We start from the raw sequence: 25418 nt of genomic DNA on the forward strand, positions 1-25418 counted from the left end.
AGGTTTACCGTCAATTCCTGGTCATCACTTCAAATTCAGCGTTCTTTTGAGCCAGTTGAGCTGAGGCACCGGCAGTGAACTGAGCCGTGTGCATCTCGCGTTGATGCGTTGTAATAGTGATAGTGGCGCCTCGTTTCCTTAGAGGGTTCAATGGCGCCACTACGTTTGCTCGCCTTGTCTGACCGTGAGTATTAGCGCCAGCGCCTATCGATAGCGCGTACTGTGGTACCATCTTTGGAGCGGCCTCTAGTATTTCCGGTTAGTGATGTGTCGAGCGAGGGGAGAGGGGACGGAGCAGCAGTGAGGTCCGGACTGTCAGTACTCGCCCGACCGCTGGCGACACACATGCACTGTTCGACGGAAGGATATGGTCGCGAGAGTACACGACCACGTCAAGGACCGGAGCCAGCGAGTTTTAGTTGAATTGGCCGTGGTATTTGTTGTGGCGTAACAAGACAGCCACGCCACTCGGAAGTAGCCGAAAGGCACGCGTTAACTCACGCAGGCTAGTAGATATGTCTGAAACAGGATACGTAATGAATGCTATAAAGAAAAGTACGTAGCTCCTGGAATACTTTAATCCATCCTTGTGGTACATCGCTCTTGATGAGACATGCTTCATACGATAACTATCAATTGCTATGTAATGCTAATGGCGCCTTGCTAGGTCGTAGCCATTGACTTAGCTGAAGGCTATCCTAACTATCGGCTCTGCAAATGAGCGAGGCTTCGTCAGTGTGCATCGCTAGCTAAGTCGTCCGTACAACTGGGGCGAGTGCTAGTCCGTCTCTCGAGACCTGCCGTGTGGTGGCGCTCGGTATGCGATCACTGACAGTGGCGACACGCGGGTCCGACATGTACTAATGGACCGCGGCCGATTTAAAGCTACCACTTAGCAAGTGTGGTGTCTGGCGGTGACACCACAGTATTCGAGTAGTGCAAATTTCACCCGTGTGTGTGTGTGTGTGTGTGTGTGGGTGTGGGTGTGTGTGTGTGTCTCCACCGGTCGAAGTGACCTCATGGCAATAAGTTGTCAGTTGATTTATACTGGGATACTCCACGTGCCGGACTTGACTGTTTTGTCGTTCGGTCGGTCGTCGCAGCGGACGACGTACATTTGGTCTTCCAGCCGCTTCTGGGTTCTCTGTGTTTGTGCCGACTTGTAATTCGTCCGTGTTGTTTCACAGTGACTCGTTTTAGTATTGTGAGTTTTTGGTGGAATTGTTTTCCCTGATCCATGTGTACCTTGTGGTTTTGAACGAGCAGTTATTTTAATACTGTCTGCGCACTGGATTTGGTGAGGAGTGGCGAACGGACATCGGTCGGCCAACGCTTAAGCTACCCCTAGTGTCAGTTGCCATCCTGTTACGTGAGTACAACTCTTGGCTGCCTGTCTCACCGCTTACACAGCTGTATTCACCTTTCTTAGATAGATACAGGGAGCACTGTCTGTAGATCACTCCGTGTTATTTGGACAAGTTGTCATAATTGTATAAAATTTACCCTAATGTTTAAACACGTTATTGCCTTCCCCACTTGTAATTCCGGCCTTCAGACGTTAATTGTTTGTAACACTGCTTGTGGCCTTCAGCGGACAAATTATTTTCAATTTCCCTTAATGGTTCAAATGGCTCTGAGCACTATGGGACTTAACATCTATGGTCATCAGTCCCCTAGAACTTAGAACTACTTAAACCTAACAAACCTAAGCACATCACACAACACCCAGTCATCACGTGGCAGAGAAACAATTTCCCTTAATAAGGCCTGCAGCTGTCACTAAACCTTGTTAGAAGTTATTAATATTATTAGGAAGGGTTTTATTATTTTTAAAGTGTAGCGGTCCACCTTATTTGTAATTCAGCCTTCAGCCGTTGTGTATTTTTGAAACTACTTCTGGCCGGCCGAAGTGGCCGAGTGGTTCTAGGCGCTACAGTCTGGAGCCACGCGACCTGTACGGTCGCAGGTTCGAATCCTGCCTCGGGCATGGATGTGTGTGCTGTCCTTAGGTTAGTTAGGTTTAAGTGGTTCTAAGTTCTAGGGGACTGATGACCAACGCAGTTAAGTCCCATAGTGCTCAGAGCCATTTTTGAAATTGCTTCTGGCCTTCAGCCGACGAATAATTTTGAACGATTTAATCAGGCCTTCAGCCGTTGCTTGTGTGTAACATTGCTTGTGGCATTCAGCCAACAATAACCTGCAATTCTTCTAATATGGCTTTTAGGCGCCAGTGTAGCAATATCTTTTAAAAATGATTGTTGAGAGTTTTTTTTAATAAAAGGTATGTGTTTTCTGTGCAACCAACGGCAACTGATTAGGCCCCGTCCACACATTTCCTGCTTTCCCTAAGTCCCACGTCTCAGAACTATATCGCCTAATGTTCCATCTGACTTCAAAGAAGTAACATTTCTTTCAGTTATTGTTACAAGCAACATTAATACCTCAAGAGCACACTCGGTGAAACACTTCTCACATACACTGAAGAGCCAAAGAAACTGATACTCCTGCCTAATATCGTGCAGGGCCCCCGCGAGCATGCAGAAATACGACGTACCCATGGATCTATTAATGTCTGAAGTAGTGCTGAAGGTAACTGACACCATTAATCCTGTAGATCTGTCCATAAATCCGTAAGAGTTCGAGGGGGTGGAGATCTCTTCTGAACAGCATGTTGCAAACCATCTCAGTTCATATCTGGGGAGTTTGGTAGCCATCGGAGGTGTTTAAACTCAGAAGAGTGTTTCTGGAGTCACTCTGTAGCAATTCTGGAAGTTTGGAATGTCGCACTGTCCTTCTGTTACTGCCCGTCCGTCGAAATGCTCAATGGACATGAATCGATGCCGGTGATCAGACAGGATGCTAACGTATCTGTCGTGCAGTCATCAATCGTATAAGAGTGACACTTGCTGATGGCCCAGCACTGAAATCTGCAGCAATTTGCGTAAGGGTTGCACTTCTGTCACGTTTAACTATTCTGTTCAGTCGTCGTTGGTTCCCTTCTTGTAAGACCTTTTCCCGGCGGCAGCGATATCGGACATTTTATGTTTTACCGGATTCCTGATATTCACGGTACACTTGTGAAAAAATCCGCACTTCATCGCTACCTCGAAGATGCTGTGTCCCATCGCTCGTGCGCCGAATGAAACACCACGTTCGAACTCACTCAAATCTTGATATCCTGCCGTTCTAGCAGCAGTAACCAATCTAACAACTGCGTCAAACACTTCTGGTCTTATATGGGCGTGGCCGATCCCAGCGCCGTGTTCTTCCTGTTTACATATCTCTGTATTCGAATATGCATGCCTGTGCCAGTTTTGTTGGGGCTTCAGTGTATTTCTCTTCATGTTTCCAGAGAACTGAAGGCGCCAGTAACGGCTGTCGTGGAGGGAATTGGCACTCCATCACTTTGTATGAACTGAGTTTTGTTTGCGTCACTGAAATTTCTGATTTCAGATTATGAACTTTGTGGTAACGTAAGAGCCAAGCGTACCCAACGCACGTAACTTGACTACTAACTTACTTACATTCAATTCATGTGATTTCGTATGTTTCTTACAGCTTAGGATTTTCTAGCAATTCAGTGAACTATTTACTTATGCCCATTGTTAACGCGCTGCGCAAAATAAATCACTTCCCTTCTTATTATGTCATATTTCTTTAAAGATATAGTCACATAGCCTTGTTATAAGATTCCATGGGTCTATGTGTTGTATGAGAAGCATATTTCAGGATATACGCTATCATGAAATCATAATTAGAAACACAGTAGTGAAGGTTACTGTGTATTCTGATTACTTTCTAATTTAAAGCGACGACGTATCGTAACAAAACACTGAGATATACAATCACTTCCCAGAAAACCATCAGATCGAATTATTACCTATCAACTTTTTTTTAACGTGGCAGACGTTTGCAGCAACCGTATACACAAATTTGAAAAATATGTAAAAATCTGCCAACCGGTTGCATAGATTTTCTTTATACCTTGACCAGGTTTCGTGACTTCATCAAAAGGTAAGGTAATTACCTAAAATGAATATGTCAGATTAAATATCTTACCTAATAAAAGTTTACATTAATGTAAACGAGCGTAAAACAAATATTACTTACATGAAGAACATATCGTCAAAGATGTACAGTGATTTAAGAGCTGAGTTTCTCAAGTCATACATTAAAATTCAAGACATAATGATCTTCAAAAGGTCAAACATTAAAACATAAGTAACAGTGGTGTGGCGTGAGGAGACTGACTGTGTGGGCTCTCCACAAGCGGGCCACTAGTAATGTGAGCAAAACAATTTTGTGTATTACACATTTTCTGAACTAAATCATACGTGCCGGCCGGAGTGGCCGAGCGGTTCTAGGCACTACAGTCTGGAGCCGTGTGTAATGTCCTTAGTTAGGTTTAAACAGATGTTAACTCCCATAGTGCTCAGAGCCAAGCCAGATCATACGTATAGCCAACATAGCTCTTAACGAATATTAATTTTATAAATTAATTAGTAACACTTATAAATGAGCTTCAAACGGGATAAAATAGTACAAAGATCGCTACGTTTTACGTAGCACAGGTAGAACTCGAGTCAAATACCACTGGAATTACATACGTAATGAAGAACATCTTTTCATTATATGACACAAAAATTTGAAAAGAAAGTTTGCATAATTTGGGCACAGAGGTCATCATGTGTGTAAGTAATGAGCGTAACTTAACAGAGGTAAAAGAATGTTTCTGAAAAGGAGGAGAGAACCTGGATTATAAGTATCATAAAACTGAGAGCACTGGTTTAAAAGCATTAGAGAAATTTCTATTTTTCAACAGTACTTGCTCATTCAACATGTCATCTTTATTTGGTGTGTACCTGAAAATTTCAAGTTCTACCAACACATCAAGTTTTCTCCCTTTCTTTCTCTACGCATAAGTGTCATTTCGTTTAATTCTTTGGAGTTATGCCCTGTTGTGAAAAGATGTTCTGCAAATGTTAAATTGTGCACATTAGTGCCTTTCTTGCCTAAAAGATGTTCTTTGTATGTTACGTTGAAATCTCTGCCTGTCTGTCCATTATAAAATGCTGCACATGTATTATAGGAAATTTTATATTCCCCTGAGCCACGTAAAGGTTCGTTTGAAATTTTTACATTACGAATTAAATTTTTTTGTAAATCATTATGTGTGGAGAAAGCAACCTTGCAGCCGTATATTTTAGTTAACAGACGCTGAATCCTATACGATATGTTACCTAAAATGGGTATTGGGATATACTTTTTATCATTATTATTAGTTTGACCTGTACCTAAAGTGGTGACTCTTTCTCAAGTTTTTCCTTTAAGGATGTTTTCCACTAGTGAGGGTCCATAGCCGTTATTAAATGCTCTTGTCTTAATTACATCAATTTCTTTCTGCAGTTTTTCTGGTGATAATGAAGTAACCACTGCACGGTGAATTGCTGAATGAAAGAAAGCTTTCTCATGAGATTGAGGGTGTGTCGAGTCCACAGGTACGGTATGATCAATATTCGTGGGTTTTCGAAAAATGTCAAAAATAATTTTATTCTCTATTATCGCCAACTTCCGATCTAGGAAATTTAATTGCAGTGTTCATTTGTTAACTCACACGTGAAATTAATTTTTTAATGGAGGTTATTGAACAAATTGAATAGTTGATCAACTCCTTCATTAGTGCCACTGTATATAATCAAAATGTCATCTACGTATCGCGAATAGGATAAACTACCTAACTCTGTAGAGTCGTACCTATTGAAGAATCTATTTCCGAGTGAATTGCACCGTAACTAGTTGCCACACAGTCAGTCTTCTCACACCACACCAGTGTTACTTATGTTTTAATGTTTGACTTTTTGAAGAACATTATGTCATATATTTTAATGTATGACTTGAGCAACTCAGCTCTTAAATCACTGTACATCTTTGACGATATGTTCTTCATGTAAGTACTACTTGTTTTACACTCGTTTACATTAATGTAAACTTTTATTAGGTAAGATATTTAATCTGACATATTCATTTTAGGTAATTACCTTACCTTTTGATGAAGTCACCCTTAGAGGTGACGAAACCTGGTCAAGGTATATAGAAAATCTATGCAACCGGTTGGCAGATTTTTACATAATTTTCAAACCTAACAAAATCACATGGAAAGAATTTTACTTGTGGCGGTGTAATTCATTGCTAACAGACATAGCCTCCACGAAGTGTAAACAAAAGGTAAGTTTAGAAGTAGCGAACTGCAAATTAATACATTACATTCTGGAAAGTGATATACCTTAGTCTGAGGCGACCGATTGGACGTTGGACGGTGGGTTGAGACAAATACTCAGTTCTGTATATATTTTGGTCTTCTTAAATACATTAGTTAAATGTGAATGAGAAACATATTATGAACCAATGAAATTACTACACCATTGTTAGTATAACAGAAGAGCTTGCGTTTTGTTGGCCTGTGTAGTTCTTTATTTGAATATTTCAGGGACTCATCTTAAAATAGTACTGTGAATATGTGACGGAAAATTTGCGAATTTTTTTACTTTCCTGAAAAATAAGGTGCAAAGCGTGAGTATAGTCATGGAATCAAAAACAAGTTTTACAAAGAATTAAATGGCTTTGAGCGTGTAAAAATAAATCCCCCCCCCCCCCTTAACCATGGACATAGCCGTTGGTGGGGATACAGATAGCCGTACCGTAGGTGCAACCACAACGGAGGGGTATCTGTTGAGAGGCCTGACAAACGTGTGGTTCTTGAACAGGGGCAGCAGTCTTTTCAGTAGTTGCAAGGGCAACAGTCTGGATGATTGAATGATCTGGCCTTGTAACACTAACCAAAACGGCCTTGCTGTGCTGGTACTGCGAGCGGCTGAAAGCAAGGGGAAATTACGGCCGTAATTTTTCCCGAGGGCATGCAGATTTACTGTATGGTTAAATGAAGATGGCGTCCTCTTGGGTAAAATATTCCGGAGGTAAAATAGTCCCCCATTCGGATGTCCGGGTGGGGACTACTCAAGAGGACGTCGTTACAAGGAGAAAGAAAACTGGCGTTCTACGGATCGGAGCGTGGAATGTCGGATCCCTTAATCGGGCAGGTAAGTTAGAAAATTTAAAAAGGGAAATGGATAGGTTAAAGATAGATATGGTGGGAATTAGTGAAGTTCGGTGGAAGGAGGAACAAGACTTCTGGTCAGGTGACTACAGGGTTATAAACACAAAGCCAAATAGGGGTAATGCTGGAGTAGGCTTAATAATGAATAGGAAAATAGGAATGCGGGTAAACTACTACAAACAGCATAGTGAACGCATTATTGTGGCCAAGATAGATACGAAGCCCACGCCTACTACAGTAGTACAAGTTCATATGCCAACTAGCTCTGCAGATTATGAAGATATTGAAGAAATGTATGATGAAATAAAAGAAATTATTCAGATTATGAAGGGAGACGATAATTTAATAGTCATGGGTGACTGGAATTCGGCAGTAGGAAAAGGGAGAGAAGGAAACGTTGCAGGTGAAAATGGATTGGGTGTAAGAAATGAAAGAAGAAGCCGCCTGGTTGAATTTTGCACAGAGCACAAATTAATCATAGCTAACACTTGGTTCAAGAATCATGAAAGAAGGTTCTATACATGGAAGAACCCTGGAGATACTAAAACGTATCAAATAGATTATATAATAGTAAGACAGAGATTTAGGAACCATGTTTTAAATTGTAAGACATTACCAGGGGCAGATGTGGATTCTGACCACAATCTATTGGTTATGACCTGTAGATTAAAACTGAAGAATTTGCAAAACGGTGGGAATTTAAGGAGATGGGACCTGGATAAACTGACTACACCAGAGGTTGTACAGAGCATAAGCGAACAATTGACAGGAATGGGGGAAAGAAATACAGTAGTAGAAGAATGGGTAGCTTTGAGGAATGAAGTAGTGAAGGGAGCTGAGGATCAAGTAGGTAAAAGACGAGGGCTAGTAGAAATCCTTGAGTGACAGATGAAATATTGAATTTAATTGATGAAAGGAGAAAATATACAAATGCAGTAAATGAAGCAGGCAAAAAGGAATACAAACGTCTCAAAAGTGAGACCGACAGGAAGTGCAAAATGGCTAAGCTGGGATGGCTAGAGGACAAATGTAAGGATGTAGAGGCTTATATCACTAGGGGTAAGATAGATACAGTCTACAGGAAAATTAAAGAGACCTTTGGAGAAAGGAGAGCCACTTGTATGAATACCAAAAGCTCAGATGGAAACCTAGTTCTAAGCAAAGAAGGGAAAGCTGAAAGGTGGAAGGAGTATATAGAGGGTCTATACAAGGGCGATGTACTTGAGGACAATATTATGGAAATGGAAGAGGACGTTGATGAAGATCAAATGGGAGATATAATACTGCGTGAAGAGTTTGACAGAGCAATGAAAGACCTGAGTCGAAACAAGGCCCCAGGAGTAGACAACATTCCATTAGAACTACTGACAGTCTTGGGAGAGCCAGTCCTGACGAAACTCTACCATCTGGTGAGCAAGATGTATGAAACAGGCGAAATACCCTCAGACTTCAAGAATAATATAATAATTCCAATCCAAAAGAAGCAGGTGTTGACAAATGTGAAAATTTACCGAACTATCAGTTTAATAAGTCACGGCTGCAAAATACTAACGCGGATTCATTAGAGACGAATGGAAAAACTAGTAGAAGCCGACCTCGGGGAAGATCAGTTTGGATTCCGTAGAAATGTTAGAAACGGTGAGGCAATACTAACCCTACGACTTATCTTAGAAGCTAGATTAAGGAAGGGCAAACCTACGTTTCTAGCATTTGTAGACTTAGAGAAAGCTTTCAACAATGTTGATTGGAATACGCTCTTTCAAATTCTGAAGGCGGTAGGGTTAAAATACAGGGAGCGAAAGGCTATTTACAATTTGTAGAGAAACCAGATGGCAGTAATAAGAGTCGAGGGGTATGATAGGGAAGCAGTGGTTGGGAAGGGAGTGAGACAGGGTTGTAGTCTCTCCCCGATGTTATTCAATCTGTATATTGAGCAAGCAGTGAAGGAAACAACAGAAAAATTAGGAGTAGGTATTAAAATCCATGAAGAAGAAATAAAAACTTTGAGGTTCGCCGATGGCATTGTAATTCTGTCAGAGACAGCAAAGGACTTGGAAGAGCAGGTGATTGGAATGGGTAGTGTCTTGAAAAGGTGGGTATAAGATGAACATCAACAAAAGCAAAACGAGGGTAATGGAATGTCGTCGATTTAAGTAGGGTGATGCTGAGGGAATTAGATTAGGAAATGAGACACTTATAGTAGTAAAGGAATTTTGCTATATGGGGAGCAAAATAACTGATGATGGTCGAAGTAGAGAGTATATAAAATGTAGACTGGCAATGGCAAGGAAAGCGTTTGTGAAGAAGAGAAATTTGTTGACATCGAGTATAGATTTTAGTGTCGGGAAGTCATTTCTGAAAGTATTTGTATGGAGTGCAGCCCTATATGGAAGTGAAACATGGACAATAATTAGTTTGGACAATAAGATAATAGCAGCTTTTGAAATGTGGTGCCACAGAAGAATGCTGAAGATTAGATGGGTAGATCACATAACTAATAAGGAAGTATTGAATAGGATTGGGAAGAAGAGAAGTTTGTGGCACAACTTGACCAGAAGAAGGGGTCGGTTGGTAGGACATGTGCTGAGGCATCAAGAGATCACCAATTTAGTATTGGAGGGCAGCGTGAAGGATAAAAATCGTAGAGGGAGACCAATAGATGAATACACTAAGCAGATTCAGAAGGATGTAGGTTGCAGTAGGTACTGGGAGATGAAGAAGCTTGCACAGGATAGAGTAGCATGGAGAACTGCATCAAACCAGTCTCAGGACTGAGGACCACATGAATGAAATGAATGAACATAAATTTAGCACTTTGCCTCAGCATGTCAAACGTTTTGTGGGTAATGTAGTGTAGTCTAACGTGTAATTAAAGGTGTACTACTCACTGAATATTATTACTAATACAAGTAATGTCAATCAAATAAGAGTTAATTTAATACTGTGCAAGCCGCCCTCCTATCTCGACTATACAAAGTGATGAACACTCCTTACGCCTTGAAATGTGCCCCCAAAAAGTGAATGACACCCAATGATAACGCGCTATGACTCTTCCACTAATGATACGAGATGCCAAGCTCGCGCAAAGCGCAACGAAAAGTAACAAAAATACTCTGAACACTTACATGAAACTGTTAAGCAGATACAACCAACAAATGTGATAAATCGCATCTTAGAGGTCCAATTGGCTTCAGAACAAATGTCTTTGTTAGACGTTACTTACTTTGCTTAATAACCTACAATCATTTAGACTGTGTGGCGAATGCAGTTATTAGCAATTACGTAGTCACAGCACCGGGAAACCTCAGAGTAACTGCGTCCGCGTCGGCTTGCCTATTTTATCAAACAAGTAATTCTAACAGGGAAAGCATGTTCAATACTGCCCTTAATGCAGTCCTATGCAAATGTAAAAAGCACAGCACTCCGTGAAACTACATGGGAATTCCTGTACGGAGTGTAAATACACGTGGCTGGAATCGTTAATAGAAGGAAAAGTTATGACTTAAGTAACAGACGAAACCTGAACGCAGTAGATAAGCAGGATTAATTTACGAAAATAATAGTTATACAACTTCGCTAGAGTGGCGATAAATAAACATCGAGTAAGAATATCTCAGATACCGTCCGAAGAACAACTGATATTCACAGAAGAAATAGTATTCCATATCCTCTGAAGACGTTGTCGAGAATGCAGGAAGCTACTTTTAAGACACTTGAGTTTATAGGTGCCTAGTGGTGACACGGATTCAGATCAGCCCATGCTCCCAACCAATTAAAACTGTGAACAAATATCTGAAACTGCTCTTGTGAAAGCTGCACACAAAAAAAGCGAAAACGGTTCAGCTTTACCGGACTTTTACCATAGTTGCCAGTCATATACAAAACACTGCAATGCTCACACCTGGCGGCGATGTCAGCATAATGACAGTGTTTGATGGTCGGATGCGTTCGTACACGCACTAAGCTAACGTCTACAAAACTGTCTGATACAACGAGCTGACCTGCCGGACGAGCAGTAGCGAGGAAGCGCCTTTCCCCGGCACATGGTGGAACAGAAACGAATTCTGCTGCCTTGCGATCTGATTGGTCAGAGCGGGTCAAAGCTCTCCTTTACCGACAACACAGGCTTGTACGAGGTATGTTCAGAAAGTAAGTGTGCTGTGACCGTAACAGGCTGTTCTTTTTTTTTTTAGGGTTGACAAAGGTGAATGGTAGAAAGAGGGAGGGCGGGGGAAGGGGGGAAAGCATCTAATCAGAGCAATTATGGCAGGAACACGATAGTATGTAAGCAGCTAACGTTGTAGTGTCCAGTTGCGTGAAAGATGCCGGTAAGAAATCTCGGTAAGTACGAGCAGCTTCCTGCTCGTGGAAGGAATAACACCTGCTGACATTTTTTCGAAGATGAAAACGATATACGGCGAAGGTATTATGAACAAAACGGTTGTTTCAAATGGTGTACAGAGTTTAGAGGAGGCAGAACCAATTTTCATGACAAACAAAGGAGTGGAAAATTTTCGCATTTTGCCTGATGAGTTGGTGCAAAAAGTCGAGGATACTGTTCGTGATGGCTGCCGATTGAGAGTGGATGAAATTTTGGGTAAAGCTCTGTAGAACCGTCTTATACGAGACACTCAGAGAAACGCTGGGATACCGGAAACTATGCACAAGATGAGTCCCAAAACAGCTGATAGACCAGTACAACAAAAATCAGGTCAGTAGGGCCCGCGAGTTCCTTGAGCGAATTGAACAGCAAGTTGAGAATTTTCTGAGCTCTGTTGTGATTGGAGATGAAATGTGTGTGGCTCATTACACGCCTGAGACCAAACGATAATCGTCAGAGTGACGTCATACCAATTCCCTGTTTCCCAAAAAATTCTAAACCACTGGCAATAAGTCTTGAAGTCGGTGTTTTGGGAGCGAAAAGGCATAAATTTGGCAGCATTTCTGCCCCAGGTAGACCACCAAAGCACTAAGATGAGCATTCAAAACAAAAGGAGGGGAACGCTACGAGAGTAGAGTGCTTGTATCACAATGCCCGTCCTCACACACTACCAAGGTGCCCTTGGACTCATCTAGTTGGCATGTTTCGTACCACCTCCAATGTCCTCGAGACTTGGTACCTTCATATTATCATCTTTTCACCACACTGAAGGCATACATGACTGGAATTAAATTTCCACTCGAGGAGCCGATGCAAACAGAGATTCTTTAGTGGGAAAAGGAGCTTGCGGGAGAACTCTTCGAGGAGGGCATAATGAAGTTTGTGCTACAGCTCATCACATGCAACGAACGGGATAGCGATTATATGGAAAAAGAGTCAACACGTCTACAACAATAACCTGCATGTTTTCCAAATACACTTCCTTCTAAAAACATAAGAAGGTAGCACACTTACTTTCTGAACATGCCTCATACAGTCTCGTTTTAGCAAAGATTCCGCACTCTAACAGAAAGAGGCGATGCGAGAGAGATTGTCTGTGATCAAACAGGTGACATACCTTAGTATGGAGAAATTCTGCGATACATGAAAGCCGCCCATTTCTAAACAGCCATCCTTCAGTTGTAATACAATAACTCTTCGTTAAGCTACTTTACTGTATTGGATACAAGTAATACGAGTATCATTGGTCTATTTCCACGTTGCAGATACTGCTCCATGGGGTCTAGGGAGCGCAACTGACTAACGCAAAGTGAGCATGTGACAGATAAGAGACGCCGACTCACCGTACGGTTGCCCAGATTGCGCACGCGGCAATTGAGGTAGGCCGTCTTCCCGACCAGCGCAGTCACGTTGCGAGACGCCGAGGTGTCGAAGTAGGGACCGCGCAGGCCGCTGCTCACGTCCTCCACCTCCGCCTCGTCCGCCGGCCGCGAGTCTGCAAGCAGAAGAAGAGACCATCAGGGACGCTGGTCGATCCACGAGTCGTAGCGCTCTCCATTCACCCATCGGCGAACTTAGTGTGGGCGCTGTGTTATGTAATGATCCCCGCCAGTTAGAACAATTAACACTACTGGCCATTAAAATTGCTACACCAAGAAGAAATGCAGATGATAAACGGATGTTCATTGGACAAATACACTCCTGGAAATGGAAAAAAGAACACATTGACACCGGTGTGTCAGACCCACCATACTTGCTCCGGACACTGCGAGAGGGCTGTACAAGCAATGATCACACGCACGGCACAGCGAACACACCAGGAACCGCGGTGTTGGCCGTCGAATGGCGCTAGCTGCGCAGCATTTGTGCACCGCCGCCGTCAGTGTCAGCCAGTTTGCCGTGGCATACGGAGCTCCATCGCAGTCTTTAACACTGGTAGCATGCCGCGACAGCGTGGACGTGAACCGTATGTGCAGTTGACGGACTTTGAGCGAGGGCGTATAGTGGGCATGCGGGAGGCCGGGTGGACGTACCGCCGAATTGCTCAACACGTGGGGCGTGAGGTCTCCACAGTACATCGATGTTGTCGCCAGTGGTCGGCGGAAGGTGCACGTGCCCGTAGACCTGGGACCGGACCGCAGCGACGCACGGATGCACGCCAAGACCGTAGGATCCTACGCAGTGCCGTAGGGGACCGCACCGCCACTTCCCAGCAAATTAGGGACACTGTTGCTCCTGGGGTATCGGCGAGGACCATTCGCAACCGTCTCCATGAAGCTGGGCTACGGTCCCGCACACCGTTAGGCCGTCTTCCGCTCACGCCCCAACATCGTGCAGCCCGCCTCCAGTGGTGTCGCGACAGGCGTGGATGGAGGGACGAATGGAGACGTGTCGTCTTCGGCGATGAGAGTCGCTTCTGCCTTGGTGCCAATGATGGTCGTATGCGTGTTTGGCGCCGTGCAGGTGAGCGCCACAATCAGGACTGCATACGACCGAGGCACACAGGGCCAACACCCGGTATCATGGTGTGGGGAGCGATCTCCTACACTGGCCGTACACCACTGGTGATCGTAGAGGGGACACTGAATAGGGCACGGTACATCCAAACCGTCATCGAACCCATCGTTTTACCATTCCTAGACCGGCAAGGGAACTTGCTGTTCCAACAGGACAATGCACGTCCGCATGTATCCCGTGCCACCCAACGTGCTCTACAAGGTGTAAGTCAACTACCCTGGCCAGCAAGATCTCCGGATCTGTCCCCCATTGAGCATGTGTGGGACTGGATGAAGCGTCGTCTCACGCGGTCTGCACGTCCAGCACGAACGCTGGTCCAACTGAGGCGCCAGGTGGAAATGGCATGGCAAGCCGTTCCACAGGACTACATCCAGCATCTCTACGATCGTCTCCATGGGAGAATAGCAGCCTGCATTGCTGCGAAAGGTGGATATACACTGTACTAGTGCCGACATTGTGCATGCTCTGTTGCCTATGTGCCTTTGGTTCTGTCAGTGTGATCATGTGATGTATCTGACCCCAGGAATGTGTCAATAAAGTTTCCTCTTCCTGGGACAATGAATTCACGGTGTTCTTATTTCAATTTCCAGGAGCGTATATTATACTACAACTTACAAGTGATTACATTTTTACGCAATTTGGGTGCATAGATCCTGAGAAATCAGAACCCAGAACAGCCACCTTTGGCCGTACTAACGGGCTTGATACGCCTCGGCATTGAGTCAAACAGAGCTTGGAAGGCGTGTACAGGTTAAGCTGCCCATGCAGCTTCAACACGATTCCACAGTTCATCAATAGTAGTGGCTGGCGTATTGTGGCGAGCCAGTTGCTCGGCCACCATTGGCCAGACGTTTTCAGTTCGTGAGTGACCTGGAGAATGTGCTGGCCAGGGCAGCAATCGAATATTTTCTGTATCCATAAAGGCCGTACAGGACCTGCAACATGCGGTCGTGCATTATCCTGCTGCAATGTAGGGTTTCGCAGGGATCGAATGAAAGGCAGAGCCACGGGTCGTAACACGTCTGAAATGTAACGTCCGCTGTTCAAAGTGGCGTCAATGTGAACAAGAGGTGACCGAGACGTGTAACCAATGGCACCCTATACCATCACGCCGGGTGATACGCCAGTATGGCGATGGAGAATACACGCTTCCAATGTGCGTTCCCCGCGATGTCGCCAAACACGGATTCGACCATCACGATGCTGTAAACAGAACCTGGATTCATCCGAAAAAATGACGTTCTGCCATTCGTACACACAGGTTCGTCGTTGAGTACACCATCGCAGGCGCTCCTGTCTGTGATGCTGCGTCAAGGGTAACCGCAGCCATGGTCTCCGAGCTGATAGTCCATGCTGCTGCAAACGTCGTCGAACTGCTCGTGCAGATCGTTATTGTCTTGCAAACGTCCCCATCTATTGACTCAGGGATCGAGACGTGGCTGCACGATCCGTTACAGCCATGCGGATAAGATGCCTGTCATCTCGATTGCTAGTGATACGAGGCCGTTGGGATCCAGCACGGCGTTCCGTATTACCCTCCTGAAACCACCGATTCCATATTCTGCTAACAGTCATTGGTTCTCGACAAACGCGAGCAGCAATGTCGCAATACGATACACTGCAATCGCGATAGGCTACAATCCGACCTTTATCAAAGTCGGAAACATGATGGGACGCGTTTCTCCTCCTTACACGAGGCATAACGACAATGTTTCGCCAGGCAACGCCGGTCTCAATTGCTGTTTTTGTATCAGAAATCGGATGGAAACTTTCCTCGTGTCATCACGTTGTAGGTGTCGCCACCGGCGCCAAGCTTCTGTGAATGTTCTGAAAAGCTAATCATTGGCACATCAAAGCATCTTCTTCCGGCCGGTTAAATTTCGCGTTTGAAGCACGTCATCTTCGTAGTATAGCAATTTTAATGGGCAGTAGTGTACTATCAGGTCTTAATGGTCCACAGCTACTTGAAAACAGCGCACACGGCTTAAACGTTCTGAATGTAGCCTTTCAAGTGGTGTCTAATTTCACCGCATTTCTACAGAGGGCACCGGTTGCTAGGTGCCTGAGTGTAGACTGCTACGGACAAATTCTCTCTCCAGTGCACCTCGCTGATTCCGCTAAATTCGGCGACGTAATCTCCAGAAGCTAAACAGGTACTTTGACTTATCAGTGTGCTGCATCAGCTGGAGCGCCTAGCGCCCATATCAACATTTATCAGCGAAGTTGGCCAAGTGCGAGCAGGATTCGCACTCTGAGGATCCCTTACAATCTTAACTACGTACATACGTTATACGGAAATTCGTGCAGAATATTGATACTTTATGATTCACGGAAACAATTCACCGAAAAGTAAAGATACAAACAAAGGAAAGACAACTTGCCAGTGCACTGTTAGACTAGCCGGCATCATTTAGGCTGTGGGTGTGTGTGTGTGTGGTTGTGTATTTTCCTCTAGCTCGTCAAAGGACAACTACAAAAGTTAGCAAGTTTTTTTCCCTTTTGAGTGTGCCTGTCGACAACTCAACGCTTCTGATTTTCGGTGAGTGGTCTCCTTTAATCCTAAAGTAGTTACGTATATAGATAGTTAATCCGTCCCTTGAATCTAAAACTACAGCTGATGTACCGGGTGATCAAAAAGTCAGTATAAATTTGAAAATTGAATAAATTATAGAATAATGTAGATAGAGAGTTACAAATTGACAAACATGCTTGGAATGAAATGGGGTTTTATTAGAATAAAAAAAATACAAACATTCAAAAAATGTCCGACAGATGGCGCTTCATCTGATCAGAATAGCAGTAATTAGCATAACAAAGTAAGACAAAGCAAAGGTCATGTTCCTTACAGGAAATGCTCAATATTTCCACCATCATTCCTCAACAATAGCTGTATTCGATATATAATGTTGTGAACAGCACTGTAAAGGAATTCCGGAGTTATGGTGAGGCATTGGCGTCGGATGTTTTCTTTCAGCATCCCTAGAGATGTCGGTAGATCAAGATACTCTTGCGACTTCAGGTAACCCCAAAGCCAATAATCGCACGGACTGAGGTCTGGGGACCTGGGAGGCCAAACATGACGAAAGTGGCGGATGTGTACACGATCATCACCAATCGACGCGCCGGCCGAAGTGGCCGTGCGGTTAAAGGCGCTGCAGTCTGGAACCGCAGGACCGCTACGGTCGCAGGTTCGAATCCTGCCTCGGGCATTGATGTTTGTGATGTCCTTAGGTTAGTTAGTTTTAACTATTTCTAAGTTGTAGGGGACTAATGACCTCAGCAGTTGAGTCCCATAGTGTTCAGAGCCATTTTTGAACCAATCGACGCGCGCAAGAGATCTTTGACGCGTCTAGCAATACTTTTTTTTTTGGTTCTAATAAAACCCCATGTCATTCCAAGCATTTGTATCAATTTTTACCTCTCTATCAGCATTTTTCCTTGGTTTATTAAGTTTTCAAATTTATACTGACTTTTTGATCACCCAGTACAAAACAAAATTAGGAGGAGACTCCACCTTACATATGTAGGAAGATAATGTTTGGTTAAATATTTTTATTTGCTTACTAAAACAAGACTTCAACGTACATTTTAAGTTTGCATGCAGTAATATTACACTGTTACGCATTTGATGGATGATGAATGCAATGTAAGTTCTAATGGCAGAATGATAGTTTTTATGTGATATATTTACAATTCAACAATTTTCAGTTTTCTTTCGTTTACTTGTACTGTAAAACAATACTTATTTACCATATATGATTCGACGCCAACGGGGTTCTGATGAGTGAATTTGGTAGTATGAAAATATGTGCCATAAAAGGCCGGAGGGGCCTGTCTTTTGACTGTATTGACTTAAAAGCTTAAATGTATTACATCGCCTAGGGACCATATTGCTTTGTACGTGACATAAATGTCGAATTGAGACGTCTAGCCGTTCCTGAGAAAAAAGGGATCTCAACAGACGTGTAGACAGGCTATCAGATAACAAATGAGAAACAACAAATATTCTTTGCTCGTTTGGTACAATTACAAAGTAATACGCTTAAGATTGTTTCCTTCATTCGTACTGTGAAACTTTTCTTCTTGCCTAATTTCACGATTCTAGGTCAACGAAAAATACCCTATAGGTTTTGATGAGTGTGTGTCAAAATATGAGACGTAAATCGCCGTATATTTTGTCTGAACGGACAAGGTAACGAACACCTCAGTATATGACGTAAATTTCAACTTTAAATGTCTACCCAGTCATGAGAAAAATTGGTCTTAACGTTCGGACCGACAAACAAACAGACGGAGGGACAACGAAGTGATTCTGTAAGGATGGCATTTTCACCGCTTCAAATACGGAACCCCACAGCGTGGATATAGTTGCGCAATACTATTTCATACTTCACCAATAAAGAACTTCAGAATAGGGATGTACCTCTGCGTGTTTGCTTGCATATCTGCTGCACTGTTTTTCAATTTCCCTGACTTCATTACTCCTCAATGGTAACACATAATAGTCAGTAACCATTCATGTTCAGCAATTAACAGGACTACAGATCATTCAAACAAGTGCCTATACTTAACATGACGAAAGATAAATAAAAGTTCTTTGATATTCAAACAAAACTCAAAGACTGTGCCTTTTTTTTTTATTAAATGATGAATCAATGACGCACAACTATGTGCACACAATGCCAGCGGGTGGCTATATTTCGTCAGTGGTTCAACTGAACAGCTGATAATGGTATGAAAGCTGTTGATCATTGATGGTTACCCTTGGCCTTTATCTTCGTTTTCGTAGAAATAAGTCAACGAGACAACTGTTACAGTAACATCTAAATAACTGTCTCTACATTCGATTGGATATCACCCATTCAACGTAGTAAATAATTTCGTTTCTAGCTTTTGTTGACATTACTAAGGTAAACAGAAATCTTGTGTCACAATTTTAACTAGTAATGCTTCAGCTACATATTCTTTTTCTCGACAGTAATAGATACTACTGCCTTTATCTATTTATGTGTCTGGGCCAGAGGAGACTACGAAATTTGTCTCAGAACTCAGGCACGTACTGTTGTGGATTGGCAAGACAGCCAACCCACTATGAGAGGAAGCCGAAAGGCACGCGTTTTAGCTCACGCAGGCTGGCGTGAGGTCTGGAACAGGTCAAGGAAATGTGACTAACAAAAAACGTACGTAGCTGCTGGAATACTTAACTTTAATCCATAATTGGTCAACATCGCTCTTGACGGTACATGTTTTACAACATCAATAGTAACTGATAATGGCGCCTTGCTAGGTCGTAGCAAATGACGTAGCTGAAGGCTATGCTAACTATCGTCTCGGCAAATGAGAGCGTATTTTGTCAGTGAACCATCGCTATCAAAGTCGGCTGTACAACTGGGGCGAGTGCTAGGAAGTCTCTCTAGACCTGCCGTGTGGCGGCACTCGGTCTGCAATCACTGATAGTGGCGAGACGCGGGTCCGACGTGTACTAACGGACCGCGGCCGATTTAAAGGCTACCACCTAGCAAGTGTGGTGTCTGGCGGTGACACCACACATACTTGGCTACTTTCAAAGTCAGTAAACTTGTTCCCAATAATACTGATCGCTTTTAGAGTACTAATGACTGCTACGACTGTGTGGACTGCAGAACAAAAATGAAACGCATTTTGGTAAGTCGAACGGACTTTTTATATAGATATTCCGATATGTCTGAAAGAGAAATTTTATAATCAATGCGTACTATCACTCATGACTAACGAACATGTGAAGCTGATCTTAAACGCGGAAGCTATTCAAGAATTTACGATTAAGCTCCGATTCATGTAGAGTTGCATGTTGCGAACTACGTGAACAGACAGGAATGAATGTATACGTTACAGGAAACAGATTGGTGAGACAAACGTGATTATGAATGTTGTCAAAATGAAATCGTTTTAGGCGGAACAGGTAGCCAAGCAAATGGATGCCAGACAAACGACGGATTTTAGTTGCAAGATTACTGAGACGCACGAGAAAACCTCGACCACGATCTAATGAACGACATTAGAAATTTTGCAAGAGTGTCACAGACGTAAATCGCTACAGACCGCAGTGCATACAAATATATAGATGAAGAGTTTATCAGTGTCACAGCCTGTTATATCGCCCACGCATGCGTCTATTTTTATTCCCTCCTAATACAAAGGGCGTTATGAGAGAAGTGTGGCTGAGCTGCAGAATTAAGATACTTGCGGGGCTATACGTCGTATTGACATATCTGTAAAGTATTTTGGTGAAGCAACACACCAGCTCGCACTGTTCGACTCGCTGTTGGAAGATGTGCCGAGTGATACCAGCGTGCGCTGTGTCGCTAGCATGAGAATGGGTGTAAGGGCCAGGAGCGTCCAGAGATCAACACCATTTAATGATGGTTTGATTTTAACTGTATATAATAGTCAGTTTTTGTATTGTGTAAGTACAAGACTGACCTATTTATAGTAGGTGTTGAGGTCGGTTTGCTTGAATGAGTTTATTATTAACTATTAAAAATGACTGAAACACTATTTAAAGACAGATAGCGAATTCGAGGTGCCTGTCGTGTATGTAAAAGCTTTCAGATATCTGTTTCAATTTTGTTCCTAGACAGGACGTTTATTAGATGAGTTTATTTGAGTGATAATACTGAATTGTATTAATCTGATAATCTACGCTGCTGAGCATTGTGCCACTAATTTGAAGGACATTGAGCGAAATTCTACATCTATGTCTACGTATATACTCCAGAAGCCATCGTATGGTGCGTGGCGGAGGGTACCTTGTACTTCCATTGACTCAATGCCTCCGTACTAGAGATACTCTCTGTAATCTTATCTTCGTGGTCCTTACGCGAAATGCGCGATAGCGACAGTAGAATCGTTAACCTCAAATGCCGGTTCTCTAAATTTTCTCAATAGTGCTCCTCGAAAAGAACGTCACCATCCCTCCAATGATTCCGGTCTGAATTTCCGAAGCATCTCCACATTACTTGCGCGTTGATAGTACCTACCGCTAAGAAATCTAGCAGCTCGCCTCTGAATTACTTCGATTTCTCCTTTTAATCAGCCGGCCGAAGTGGCCGAGCGGTTAAAGGCGCTACAGTCTGCAACCGCGCGACCGCTACGGTCGCAGGTTCGAATCCTGCCTCGGGCATGGATGTGTGTGATGTCCTTAGGTTAGTTAGGTTTAAGTAGTTCTAAGTTCTAGGGGACTGATGACCACAGCAGTTAAGTCCCATAGTGCTCAGAACCATTTCCTTTTAATCCGACGTGGTATGGACCCTAGACACTCGAACAGTATTCAACATTAGGTGACACTAGTGTCTTATATGCGCTGTCCTTTACAGACGATCTACACTTTCCTAAAGTTCTCCCAATTAACCGAAGTTGACCATTCGCCTTGTTTACGACAATCTTTACATGCTCATTCCATTTCATACTGCTTCGCAACGTTATGCCTAGATATTTAAACGACGTGATTGTGTCAAGCAGCACATTACTAATGCTCTATTCGAACGTTTTGTCCCCTAGCTATCTGCATAACTTACATTTACTGCGTTTTTCTTCTCTTCAGTGTAGATTTCACCATTATATCAGAATTATATATTAATACATTCAGCTGCTGAGGGGAGTTAATATATATCAACGGGGACAGGTGAAAATATGTGCCCCGACCGGGACTCGATCCCGGGACATCCTGCTTGCATGGCAGACGATCTATCTATCTGAGCTACTTTTTTTTTTTTTTGATCGTTTTGGACGTCGCAAGACATCCTGTTCAAGTTCGGTGGTTGATCTTTTCACTCAGTTTTTTATTACAGAGGCCAACCGGCTCTCTGGCCGAACACGCTGAGCTACCGTGCCGGCGTCTACTGAGGACACAGAGGACAGTGCGACTGTAGGGACTATCTCGCGCACACCTCTCGCGAGATCCACATTCTCACCTTATATGTGCACACATTACATTCGTAGTATCCCTCCCTACCCAACACACTCATTACTCGTGGAAGACGTCGGGTAATATGTGTGCATCCGCAGAGAAGAGGAAGGTCATAGCAGGTATTGCCAGAACTATATACTTATAAGGATATGGTGTCTGTTTTATAATATAGTTTTAGGAGTTCTTAGAGCATTACCACATCATATTTGCTGCAGTTGGCTCAAAGCAGATAAACAAGGCTAACACATTCCTTTACAATGTGACTATGAAAGATACAGCAGAATATCCCTACATGCGGTCTGTTTTATGTCGGCAGGGCATGAACCAGCACGACAACGCAACGTGTCACACAGCTCACAGTGGACGTGCATGCTTCGAAGATCACTAGAATGAGTTTACGGCACTTTCCTGGCTACCAGACTCCCAGGATTTAAATCCATTCGTAAATCTGAGGTAACCGCTCGGCTGGGCTGTTCGTGCCATGGGATCTCCACCGACAACCATTTCTGAACGAGTCTGACTTTCTTCCTGCCCATCCGCACTGCATAAGGTGGCTTTTCAGACTTCTGACAGGTGGTAACGTTAATGTGACTGGACAATGTAGCTCTCAATGCTTGTCAGCTCTGTGCAGTCCTCTTCATCTCGGAATGACTATAAACTCCCATTTGAATCTGGTTACTTTATCCATCCCTTGGTCTTCCCCTACAAATTTTTCCATCCCACAGTTTCCTCCATCCTTAAATGACGATTCCTCCGAGTTTCTGGATGGTTCATATCAACCTAAAGTATAACATCAGACTCTGCAAGTCAGCTTCAGTAGCGCGTCAACGACCTTCCATTTTAACGACAAACTTTAACGTCTTATTTTCATACCTATTTATGTTTCGTTTTCTCATAGCTAACGATTGATGAGAAACGCCTGTGAGTACCCTCGGTGCTCTTAGATGCACAGTGCTACTCTGTGAATGACTAATGTTAATAGCATGCCGGAATGCACGGAAGACTTCTGTGCGAGTTATCGGAGATTTGAACCAATTTGTTAGAGAGCGAGTCTGTAAAATGAAAGCATTTTTGTAAACTGCCATTGAGGAAATTTTTATCTCAAAAGAATTTCAGTACTACCAAAATCTGTTCTAATTCAGATAGGGTAAGTGTTGTCTGAAGAATACAAAAATATTTATATGATATATAACGTACTGGTCATTATTTTCATCGACACGTGGATTGCTTATTACAAGACATTAAGGGTCCCGTAGATCGTTTGGATTAATGCAAACTGTGTTAATAGCATGAACCTGCAGACACTGCCAGTTTTATTTGAATGAAGACTGTTAATCTTTTCTGAATGAAGTAATGAAATGTTCCTGAAGACCTGTCATCTTGTTTTCAATAATTGCGCTGCAATAGGACATAGACGACTTCCGATCGCTATATAGAGAGGGAGTAATGACTTTACATGAGGTTTAAACTTTCACCGAAAAGTTGCAGCTTCACCGACGAGCAGACAAATGTTTTCACCAGCAAGCTGTACAACCGCTACCTCACTGAAAGTAAAGTAGGGAATCTTATGCCTCACTATGCTACTTGCGAGAAGAAGAAATTACTACGCTAACTACAAGCACTCACTCTTTTCCAATTTTTTTAACGCAAAGAATTGTAAGTAAGATTCTCTATCTGGTATTTAATACTTTCAATTAGGTTACATTCAACAGTTAGCAAAGATATTTCAAGTTAATGTTGTTTCTTTACTTTAATTCGTTTAAAAGAGATAGTGTAAGCCGAGATGGTCAGGTGATGCCCTAAATGTATTCCATTCTCCAGTTCGATTACACACTTGATCATTAGACTTTCAATCTATCCCTCACATTTTCAACATTCTTTTGATCTATGCTTATCCAGTCTGAACTGGATATCATCCGCGGTTCACTTCCGTAGAAGGATACAATCCAGGAAAATAGCTTCAGAAAAGAGTTATTAAAGCTTAACTCTATATTAAGGGCTAACAAATTTCTCTTATCAGAAATACCTTCCTGCTGTAGCCAGACTTCATTTTATACCCTATTTATTTTAGCCGTCATCAGTTATTTTGCTTCCCAAAGAACTCACCTAATACTCTTAGTGCCTTATTTCCTTAAGCAATGACCTGAGCATTGCCTCATTCAAATCTACTATATCCTATAGCACAGTAGCAGTTAACACACAAAATAATGTGCCTCTAGCGCGTAAATCTTGTATCTTACTTATTCTGCCGCCGACACAGTATAAACCCACATAATCCTGCACCTATACGGGGTGTTCCGAAACTATCCGTTCAAATTAACACACGAGGCAGAGAATATGAAAACTCGAATATTTAGTTAAGGTACGTTAAGTCCCTGCAGGCAGATTCTGGTCCTAGAACTGATTTACGTAGAAGGTATTTAGGTAGTTTAGCATGTTACTAAGAACAGCGACGGTCCAGTAACTGCTCGAACGCGTGACCACTAGCCCGTATGCACACAGTATATCGTAGGACGACTGACGGCCGTGTGCGTTGGAAGAGTCCTGACATGGTCGCAATGCTACCAGCAGCGGCGGCAGTTGTAGCGACGAAGCCTTCTTCTGCTGTCACAACGGTTTGTGCACCAATGGCTTCATTTAATCCAAGAGGAAGAAATCCAGACACTTGAGGGCAGATGATCTGGCTGGCTAGGTCACAAAGGCACCTCGGCCGATCCGTCATTACCCCAATGTTGTTCTCAGACAATTCCTCACGTCAATACTGAAATGGGCTGACGCCCTATGGCATTGGTCGTACATCCTTTGTCTGAAATCTACGTCTACATCCATACTTGGCAAGTCACCTGACGGTGTCTAGCGGAGGGTACCTTGAGTACCTCTATCGGTTCTCCTTTCTATCCCAGTCTCGTATTGTTCGCGGAAAGAAAGTTTGGCGGTGTGCCTTTGTGTGGGCTCTAATCTCTCTGATCTTATCCTCATGGTCTCTTCACGAGATATACGTAGGGGGCGGCGGGGGGGGGGGGGGGGGTGAGCAATATACTGCCTGACTCCTCGGTGCAGGTATGTTCTCGAAACTTCAACAAAAGCCTGTACGGAGCTACTGAGCGTCTCTCCTGCTGAGACTTCCACTGGAGTTTATCTATCATCTCCGTAACGCTTTGGCGATTACTAAATGATCCTGTAACGAAGCGCACTGCTCTCCGTTGGACCTTCTCTATCTCTTCTATCAACCCTATCTGGTACGAATCCCACACCGGTGAGCAGTATTCAAGCAACGGCCGAACAAGTGTACTATAACATACTTCCTTTGTTTTCGGATTGCATTTCCTTAGGATCTTTCCAATGAATCTCGTTCTGGCATCTGCTGTACCGAAAATTAATTTTATATGGTCATTCAATTTTAAATCACTCCTAATGCCTACTCCCAGATAATTTATGGAATTAACTGCTTCCGGTTG

The 25418-nt window shown here is 43.2% G+C and overlaps 1 protein-coding gene across 1 annotated transcript in view; it reads right to left on the reverse strand.

The window, feature by feature from the left end:
- The window catches only part of LOC126259438 (zwei Ig domain protein zig-8-like), a 473263-nt gene that overhangs the window by 183573 nt on the left and 264272 nt on the right, over nucleotides 1–25418 (reverse strand). The window contains exon 2 of the mRNA XM_049956253.1: nucleotides 12839–12990. Coding sequence (XP_049812210.1) covers nucleotides 12839–12990 — 152 coding nt within the window. The remainder of the gene's footprint in view (nucleotides 1–12838; nucleotides 12991–25418) is intronic.

The sequence above is a fragment of the Schistocerca nitens genome, chromosome 5 (genome assembly GCF_023898315.1).
Source record: "Schistocerca nitens isolate TAMUIC-IGC-003100 chromosome 5, iqSchNite1.1, whole genome shotgun sequence".
Taxonomy (NCBI): Eukaryota; Metazoa; Arthropoda; class Insecta; order Orthoptera; family Acrididae; genus Schistocerca; species Schistocerca nitens.